General features: G+C 29.0%; 1 protein-coding gene across 1 annotated transcript; it reads right to left on the bottom strand.

Moving 5' to 3' along the window:
* Nucleotides 1–5050: 5050 nt before the first annotated feature.
* Nucleotides 5051–6654, bottom strand: LOC105450369 (dynactin subunit 6). The gene is made up of 5 exons (XM_011690165.1): nucleotides 6391–6654; nucleotides 5867–6037; nucleotides 5656–5783; nucleotides 5312–5454; nucleotides 5051–5214 (listed from the first exon to the last, which is right to left on the bottom strand). The coding sequence occupies exons 1-5, from the start codon at nucleotides 6438–6440 to the stop codon at nucleotides 5116–5118; spliced, it is 591 nt and encodes a 196-aa protein (XP_011688467.1). The 5' UTR covers nucleotides 6441–6654; the 3' UTR covers nucleotides 5051–5115.
* Between the last annotated feature and the right edge of the window lie 3779 nt (nucleotides 6655–10433).

The raw sequence follows: 10433 nt of genomic DNA, 5'->3' as shown, positions 1-10433 counted from the left end.
ATTGAAATGGATCACACTTGTCTCTTAGTTTATTTTATTATCGCGATGAATGAAACTTTCAAATTACTACAAATCCGTAATTATAAAACTTTTAAATTATTATTATTAATAGGATATTGATTATTAATTGGATTATGATAAAAATATATATACCCAAAGATACATTAATATTACTCGTTAATTACGCGCAACAGATTTTCAAAATGATATAATAGATTGATTTTAAGTTTTAAATAATAATTAGTTACTCTGGTATCAGTTGATATTTTCTAAGAATAGTAATAGGGCAAACCCGGTATATACGTCGCACCTATTAAAAACTTAATTTATCAGATTAACTTAATATTATCGATTAAGTTTAAGTTAAATGAACTGTGCCAGTAAAAACTTTATACTGTTTACTATTATAAATAAATATTAGGAATCCAAATTATTTATTTTTTATATTAAAAAAGAAATTTCTATAAACCCTTGCATTTTTGCCTTATAAAAATAGGGGTGGGTTATACAGCTACTTATAAGTGGGATAAATGACTCGGAAAAGACACAAATAATCTAAATAATCTAAATAATAATAGTGAATAACAAGTGAATTGGCAACGTAATTTGCATTTACTCATTAATAAATAAATAAAGAAAGTATTATTACAGATTATGAATAAGTACATACATAAGTATATACATACATGAATGTTATGATTAATGTATTGTAAAGGGTGTATTATCACGTATTATTATTTACTTTTATATTTATAAATAAATAATAGAGCGTCTGTGCTACGGCATAAATCCCACGTGCTAAAAATGCTGTGTATCCCAAACAAATGAGATATACGAGACAATAAACTAAACAAAGAATACAAAAGCTAAACACTTGTATTTTGCTATACTCTATCCTTTATTAATCCTCTACATTTATATATCACGAAATAACCACGAAGCCTTACATTTCCTACAATAATCATTTTATGTAGATTATAACTTATGATTGCGCTACTTATTACAGCGATAAATCGATTTAACTTACAATAATTTTATAAATATTAACAGTAAAAAATTGAAATCACAACACAATATAACATAAAGACATGTAACAGAGTGGTTTCGAGAAAATTAGTTTCATTTCTTCAGGGGTCGGTCGTATTTAAAATAACATTATTTAAAATATGTATTTTAAATAACAAAAAGTAAAAGAGTTATTTAGTATTTATTATTTTAAATAGCTTCTTCTGATCTATTTTATATTTTATATTTTAAATATGTTTTTGGAATTTATTTTATATTTTTTATTTTAAATAAGTCGTGTTTTTGGAATCTATTTCATATTTGTTATTTTAAATAAGTAACGTTATATCAGTTACTTTACCGACTTCTGCTTATCAGGGATCGATCATATTTAAAAAAACATTATTGAAAATATGTATTTTAAATAAGAAAAAGTAAAAGAATTATTTAGAACTTATTATTCTAAATAATTTCTTCTGATCTATTTCTTATTTAATATTTTAAATATATTTCATATTTTTCATTTTAAATAAGTCGTATCAGTTTTTTATTGACCACTGCGATATTTTATTTTAAATAAGTTTCTGGAACCTATTTTATATTTGTTATTTTAAATAAGTTGTATCAGTTATTTTACCGACCCCTGCATTTCTTCTATTTTTTCTGACTTCTGCGGCGTAAATCCTCGCGCGACGTATATACCGGGTTTACCCTATATTACCCGTAAATTATCCACACAGATATCAGAATCAAAATATCGATTAACTTAATCATATAAAATAAAATTTCTTTTTCTTTCTTGATTGCACGCGTAAATCTTGCACAGCAATGAAGGATTAAATACCCTGTGCTTAAACGCGATGTTGATCGGTCAACTTCGTCGGCCGATTACCGACATATTAATTCGCAATTATTATAATCCTCGACACAGCATCGAGGCTCTCGCGCGCACTCGATGCGTTTCTCTCCCCTAAAGCGTCTCCCTCCCCGTTCTTTCCGCCTCTCGAAACGCCGGGGACGGGGCTCACAATGGAAATGTTAAGCGAGTCGTGGATTCGCAACGCTCGTCACTCTCGTTTGGCATTGGACGAGCGGGGTTCGTGTCTGCGGACGTCAATTTGCGCGACTGGAACGTCGAGGGATGAGGAGAGGGAGGAAGGGAGGGAGGGAGCGGAGGGGTTGATCTCGTCTTCTTTTCCTACCCGCATCCTCCAAATAGAGCCTCTCTCTATCTACCTTGCCTCTGTCTATAGTTGCGCATGATACTCTCTATGCGCGTGTGTGATAGCGGCGGCAGCCGACGACCGTGGTGCGCCTGAAATCAAAACACACCCCAGGGGCTGTCCGTCGATTATTATCGTTTCCACGCACCGCTCGCGATCATGACAATCGCTCGAGCGACTTTTGACGGCACGCCTAATTCGGTACTCAAACCTCGGCCCCCTTCGTCGAATCTTTCGAGTTAAAAGCGATGTACACGGGCGGGCCGCCCTCCCGAGAACGTTTTGACGTGTGTTCACTTCCACGCGACTGTTTCATCTGTCTTACGTAATTTATATTTAATTTTCATTCACTGGTAAGCTTTTGCATATAATTGTACAAGTAAGAGAGACATTTTCGACTCTTAACTTCCAATTAAGACGTATACTTAACAATTTTTATTAATATCTTCTATGTTCCTGATTATTAATTTTTATTCCCATCTAAAGCTTCTCTCATTTAATTTTATATTGATTACTATTGATAATATCAAGAACCGGATTCTAAAATAAGTTCTCGCGAGACAAAATTTTGCTTAAACTAAACTGTTAATTAAAAATATGTACCTAATCTATAGCTTCTTTTTTAAAGTACAAGAAATATGTTATTAAAACTTTTCTACGTTTTAGAAGATTTTAAAAATTATATGATATTTCTGTTTTACTAGTTACAATTCTTTTTCTCAAATTATTAAATAAATCAACCACAAGAAGAAGAGAGATGATCGCGGACGAGATGAGTCGACAAGAAGAAATTACGTAATTTCGCCAGAAGAGCTCTCTCTCCCTGTTAGTTTCTCCTTCGTGATTTTCTGCGGCTGCGGATTCAACCCCCTCGGAAAAATAATCTTTTTCTTCCCATCCCCTTTACGTCTCTTTCTCGCACCCTTTCTCTTTTCTCCGCCGTCCGCTGCGGATGTCAAAATATGACAGCTCTCTCGAGTCACCACTTTCGCGACAAGAGTTACGTCACAGGGGGTTGCCGCGGCCGATCATTAAAGTAAAGGTGCGCTTGTGACTCTTTTGCGACGTAGAGACACTTAAGTCGGTGTCTGGTCAATTTGTTGTCAGTAAAATTAGTATAGAAATATTTTATAAATATTTTATTTCATTTAGCGTTAAAAGCTAATGTTTGTAATGTTAAATAAATTTTCGTATTACGGAAAAGAATAATTTCGAGATTCTTGCTTTTTTAAATCTCGAAAGAATATAAAAAAAGATTGAAAGACCATCCAAAAATTTATGTTTGTTGTATCTCAAGCAAATAAATTATTTATAAAAATATACTTTAAATTGATTATTTATCAGAACTTTTCGAGTCGCGATGCAAAAGTGTTATTTTCCAGTATAAACTCAAATATAAAGGAGGGTTGATAATCACTGGCGTGCTTCGCTAAGCTGACGGAAGCGGTAAATGGTTCGCAACCAACCCCCTCGACGAGACGCTAATTCATATTCATAGATGTAGCGTTTAGCATTACGCCGTTAAATTCCCCGGAGAGTTGGTTAAGAGACAGAGTGGCTAATATTTCTATTCGTATTTCCGCTCGTTGAGAAAGTAACGAGGGTTTCTTCCACTTTTTTTTTCGGTAAATCGATTATTCGAATATGTTAACTTTTTAATAAAAGCAGGAAATTCAAACAAATTCATCAAAACTAGTCAAGTAAAAAATGCCGAAACTCTCTGTCGTTGTTTAATATTTATTAACATTTTGAAAAAAAATTAGTTTCATTATAATGTAATACAATAAATTTCTGTATAGCGCGAAGGATATTTTGTAAATCTATAAGCTTCGCATTATACAAAATGTGTAATTCGAAACTTATGAGTTTACAAAATTTGAAAATATAGACGATTATAAAAAAATCAATTGTTCTTTTTATTATAACAATAAAAATATTTAATTTATTTTAAAACAAAACAAAAAAATTAATATAATTTTTTCGTTATGTATCTTAAAATAAAAAAGCTCTTTGAGACATGTATTCGATTGCGATCTAGAGTTAAAACAGCTTCCAATGAAATCTTTTTAAATGCTAATATACGTTATGCGCAAAATCGTTTATGCAAAATCTTCATTTTGTATACCTATATTCTACAATTACAATATAGATTTATGATGGCGGCGAACTGTGTTATTTTCGTGTGATTAATTTAAATCGAATGTATATCTGAAGTATAATCGAAATAGAATTTTGGCTCAGAAATAAAAAAAAATGAAAAATATATAAATCGGGCATATAAAAAATATACGAAAACATGTAATTTTTAAGACTAAAAATAACAATAATCTGTAACCTGCGCTATTTCGTTACAAGTTAAATCTACGCAAGATTTGTTTACATTTTTATTTTTAATACATTGGAACACTGGTCCTCGATTTTTCAGTTGACAATAAATGCAAATTACGAACTCAGCTTACTAAAAATACATAAAATACGTATATAACACACATTAGTAATTCTATAAATATTAAAACAAAAAAGAAAATAAACTAGCAATAATTCCGGTCTGTTGATTTTTTAATTTCTATTTTAATCTTAAAAATAAATTGGCAATTTTTTAAATTAATTGTATTATATGTTCATCATAATATTTAATAATTTTCTCTAAAATTCTTTAAAACGTTTATATTTCATTTTATAATACAAAAAGATTTTGTTATATGTAATATAAATAAATATAATATCTGATTTAGTGCGTAATTACAAACATAAAGTTTCATCAATAAATACAAACAACATTACATTTTTACAACATTACATTACAACGTTTAATTTTTACATTAGTGTAAAAATTAAACATATTTTTCTTATTTTTATTACTGCAAGGAATGTAGATATACATTATTCACACAGGTCCTCCGGGTTTTGGCTTTACATTCGATTTGCGAAAGTGGTGATAGTTCGGGAGTACTTTCAGCAAAAAATCCAACTGTCCAATTTGAGGCTGAAATACAATAAAGTAGGAAGACCATCATATTTAGGATTATGAAATAACAGAATAAATGTAATAATATAAAAAGTCGCAATATACGTATAATTACATATGGCTTATCGTTCATTTCTCTACGTTGACACTGGTTCCCGTATACTATTGTATTTTCTGGTACCGTTTCTTGCTCCGTCAAAGAGCATGCAGCTCCAATAACGCATCCGTTAGTTAATTCAATTTCTCGACTAATTTGCGCTTTTTTAGGAAAAACAAAATAATATTTATATATAATAAGTCAGTCCTAAACAGATATTATAAAACTAATTGATAATGACATTGTATAATTTTAAAGATCCTTGTTTCTTAGTCCGACATAAAATAAACTCTACTTGTGCGATTTAAATACTACAATCACATTTGCATATGTTGAAAAGTAACTCTGCTACATCTATGTACCTTTTGCTTCTAAGATGTTGTTATCGCCAACTTTATACGATTCGCAAACACAATCAGTCTCGAATACATTATAATTGCCTATTATTTGCACTGGTACTGTTGTAGGTTCCGGAGCATCGGGCGGCAACCTTTGGAATTGTGTGAAATTAGTATCGAGTATGCCACTGCATACAAAAAAGTATTACAAACGATGCAAGTATATCAAGCTTGCCTGTTAGCTATAGTTGCCATTTCTTCAATTATATTGCCTTCCCCTATGATGATTGGACCAGCCTCTGCGAGAATACACGCTCTAGGATGGATTATAGATTTCGCGCCAATGGAAATATCCCCTTTTAGAATACTCTCCTCGCACACTACTGCACCAGGCGCAATTTTTAAGCTACACAAATAGAATGTCACAAATATAAGATAAGATTCCGAAAGATATTGTGAAATCCAAAGATATAATAGTGTTCTTTATTCACTCTCTTATTAACTTTTATTATAACTTAAGGCATTCAGATGTACTTATATGTTAAAAGAAATGTTGAATTTCATTCTATAAACATTGTTTATAACTATATATGTGTTTTTATACATTATATTCTTGTAAATATGTGCAATCAGGTTAGAGAATGACCTAACCTCAAAATACAAGAAATGTGGCATTATAATATGGAGCAACCTTTATTAGGTATTAAAATTATGAAGAGAAGATTGTGTAATGTTATTATTATATATTATTATACTTACTTGGCGCGGCGATAAGTCGAAGAATTGTTAGAACTCATTTTTCCGTCCATTTAATCGATGACAATTCTCTGTTGCAGTGGAAGTACACAACTACAAGTAGCACGTCGATTTATCGAAGAGTTCGCCATTTTCTCTCGATAGTATCGTGCAAGAAGATTTAAAATTTCCTTTAAAGATACGCTGCTGAAAGAGATGTGTTATTTAAAGAATTCTTGAATAGAATTGTTTGCAACAAAATCGAATGTTGAATTAAATTCAATAAAAATAAAACACGAGAATAATATTAAAATAATTGACAATATCTTTACGTTTTGTTTAGAATAGTGCTGCTCAAAATATTTAGTTCTAGTCTGCGTTGGCCTTCCTTTTTCTTAAAGGAGATAAAGGAAAGAAAAATGTAAGATAATCGTGAATACCGATACAAAACAATTCTTAAAATTACAAATCTTGGATAGCATTGGTTTAGAAAATAAAAATTTGCTTTTAATATAAGTTAACTAAATTTATACTTGAATTATTATTGTTATATTTAAATTTATATTTAAATTGTTATAAAGTAGTATTGTTACCAAAAAATTGAACGATAATTATTATAAATTGTACTTTTAAGTTATTATTAGAATAAAATTATAAATGTTTATATACATATGTATATCGATATTGGTTAGAACTACCAAGACAAAATAAAAATATATAACTTCTCATATAATTTTTTTTTATTACATTGAACAAGGAAGATTTAAATATCGCTAGTTTCTCTTTAAATTATTTTTAATTAAAGGTAATAAATAAATTTTCAAAAATCAATATATTATATATTCTAGAATATTTCTTAAATATTAGACATAAAGAAAAGCAGTTATTGAATTATATAATAAAATTAATGTCTAAAACCTGTCTATTTATTAATGTAACATAGAGAACAAAGGAAGTACTTGAGCAATATCATTAGCCTATTATAAATAGCTTTAAATTAGAAATAAATTTGTCAAATATTTATGAGATTAAATATATGATTTTAATACGTTAACTTCACTTCTTTTGTTAAAATCTTGATTTATATTTATTAAGATGTACATAAGTAAAATAGTTTAATGTTATAATATAATAAAAATTAAAGGATCCCTACATTGAGAATGTTATAATGTGCAAATATCATCTGTATTCCGTTTAAACTACTTCAGGGATACGAGAGAAAAGGGGAATCTCGCGATTGTGATTTGCGCAACAAAAGGGATAATGTATTCACACATGAGAAACACATGAATACCTTCGTTTAGATATTTAACATAACTCTATATTATCCGTCAACTTTTATATATATATTTATTATATATATTTTTTATATATTATATATTATAAAATTTAACTCCAAATTGCGATAATAACGTCTAATTGCAACGTGCGTGCGCGTGTACGTGTTGCGCCTTATTGTACGCGTGTGTGTGTGTGTGTACATTATGTGATTGTATTCTGTGTGTGTTTGTATTATGTGGTTGTGTTCTGTGTGTGTGTATATATATGTGTACGCTTCTATGGGTGTGTACGCGTGTATACGTGTTGCTTTCGAGTAAAGGGGATAGAGATGTGAGCGAAGAAGGGTCGTAGATGGTATGCATCTTGCACTCGCGCGTAACGTGACTGTGTACGTGTTTGATCTACAATTAAACGAATCCTACGCACTTACTCGTTAATCGGCAGAATAATATGCATTTCTCTTATTTTTTTTTTTTCGCTATAAGTATATGCAACCGTCCGAAAGCGTGTCAGTCGGCGCACCGTGACGGATTCGCCGTCGCTCTCGTCGATCCTCTCTCTCGATTGCGATTCAATTCTCTCGGATGCATATCAAGACTTTTTGCCTGCACACACTGTTACGTAAACAAGCACACTCTAATCTTGTTTTTTCTTTAATAAAAGAATAATTTGCCTTTTATACTAATTTCGACAATGATATCGAGATTGATTCGTTAGGAACATTTATGATTAATTTTGTGATGCTTGACACACGAAGTCGTATAAGTCAAACTATTCTGTTCTCTTTAGAAGAAACAAAAAATAAGATTTAAATGAATATGTTATTGTGATTTAAAAATGTAAGATTTGATAAAAGAATGAATTCAAATCTCGTTTTTCAAAAGAAATATTAATAATTTTAATTTATTACATGTCTAAAAAAAAGATATAAAGTAACTAAAGCTGCCTTTTTTGCGATGTCTAGCTTTAACTTCAATGAAAAATTTAGGAAATTTACTATTTTTTCGTACTATTTTATATCAATGTTATTAATATAATTTCACTTAGCAATTATGGATGAAAAAAATATAAAAATACAATTATACAAAATACATTTATGGACTGTAAACAAGAAATTATATATAATAAAATTGATCTAGTATATGCATCCGAAAGTTATGTCTCACTCATCTATGTCGATCTTATCGTACAATTAAGATTGCGCAATTCTGATTTTATCTTACTTTAAAACTATTTTAAGATAACGTTTTGTTTTTGTAACAAATAAATATTCTTAAAAAATATTAAAGAATAATTATGCTCACTCTGTTAAAATTATGCTTGTCTCAGTTAAAAGTTTTACGATAATTTCAACTCTTAAGTCTGATAATTATCAGTATATCAGTCGATTGAAAGCTAAAATAACTTGTGTGCTTATTCTTTGCTGCCTTGGCAATGACTTTCATATTTAATAATTTTTTAGACGATCAATTTGAAAATGCAAGAAGCAAACGTATAATAGAAATTCCAAGATCAAAATGTACAAAAAGCTTAATTATTCAAGAACTGATTTCAAGGATTGATTTGATGATTGATGTCTGATCTAAAAATCCAGACTAAAAAAAAAGAACATTAAAAATTCTAAAATCTGAAAAATTTTAGATATATGTATGTTTCGAGTATCAAAAAGCTATATCTTAAAATTAGTTTTTAAAATTAGATTTTTAGAATTAGTACTCTCGAATTTTTATAACGTTTTTAACAGATATAAATGAAGTATCGACGTTCTATTGAATTAACATATCATATTGATGAGCAATTCTAACATATTGTCATATTAAATGTTACCATGCAAATGCTTGTATTTGAAATTTGCTTTAATATTAACAATTAATAGTAATAATCCATATAACAATTATGAAGTCATTGCATATAAATTGTAAGTTGTTATTTAACTGATTGAATAGTTGTCCCAACGCGAGGAATTAATACTCTTGTTATCCAATATCGAAAAGATAAAAATATATAAATACGCAATAAAAATCGAATTCTATATATATATGTACATGTAAGGCGAACATAACACATTCTTAACACTTTCGCGACCTCTGATTTTTAACTAAATTAATATAACTCTAATATCGATACATTTAACTCATTAAAAGTCACGATTATTATGTTATATTATACTTTCTTGTGTAATGTTACGATATTAAATATAAACATAAAAGTTAAATGTTCACATTAGAAATAATTGTAATTTCTAACTGAAGTATTATGCTTTTTAGCATTATATGCCTTATTATGCTTTTTAGCATTTTATGGCTTATTATGCTTTTTAACATTATTTCATCGTATTTTTACGAACTTTCAAAAAAAGGATACGATAATGAGTTAAATATATAATATTTCTGTTGGAGACCCTAAACAGTATAAATTATTTTACTTACGTAATATAAAAGGGCCGACATACAATACAAAGGGGATGTTGCATAAATAAGTAATAAATATTATTACATATGTATAAAAATGAAAAATGTCCGAAATCTACGTGTGGAAATTAGATTTTATTCATTTATATTAAACTTTATAAATACAAACAGATAATAATAATAATAATAATAATAATAATAATAATAATAATAATAATAATAATAATAATAGAGCGTTATAAAATTTCTATAACGTCTGGTAATTAAAAACGGTCTGTCAGACCCCGCTTATACCGTTTAGGGTTTACATAAGTAGCTGCAATATTTATACTTCATCTTAAAGAAATTCATTACAGAATGAGACAAATAAGTATT

This window comes from Wasmannia auropunctata, unplaced genomic scaffold, assembly GCF_000956235.1.
Source record: "Wasmannia auropunctata unplaced genomic scaffold, wasmannia.A_1.0 LD336062.1, whole genome shotgun sequence".
Taxonomy (NCBI): domain Eukaryota; kingdom Metazoa; phylum Arthropoda; class Insecta; order Hymenoptera; family Formicidae; genus Wasmannia; species Wasmannia auropunctata.
Note: the sequence above shows the minus strand (reverse complement) of the source record. Positions and strands in the feature narration are given on the sequence as shown.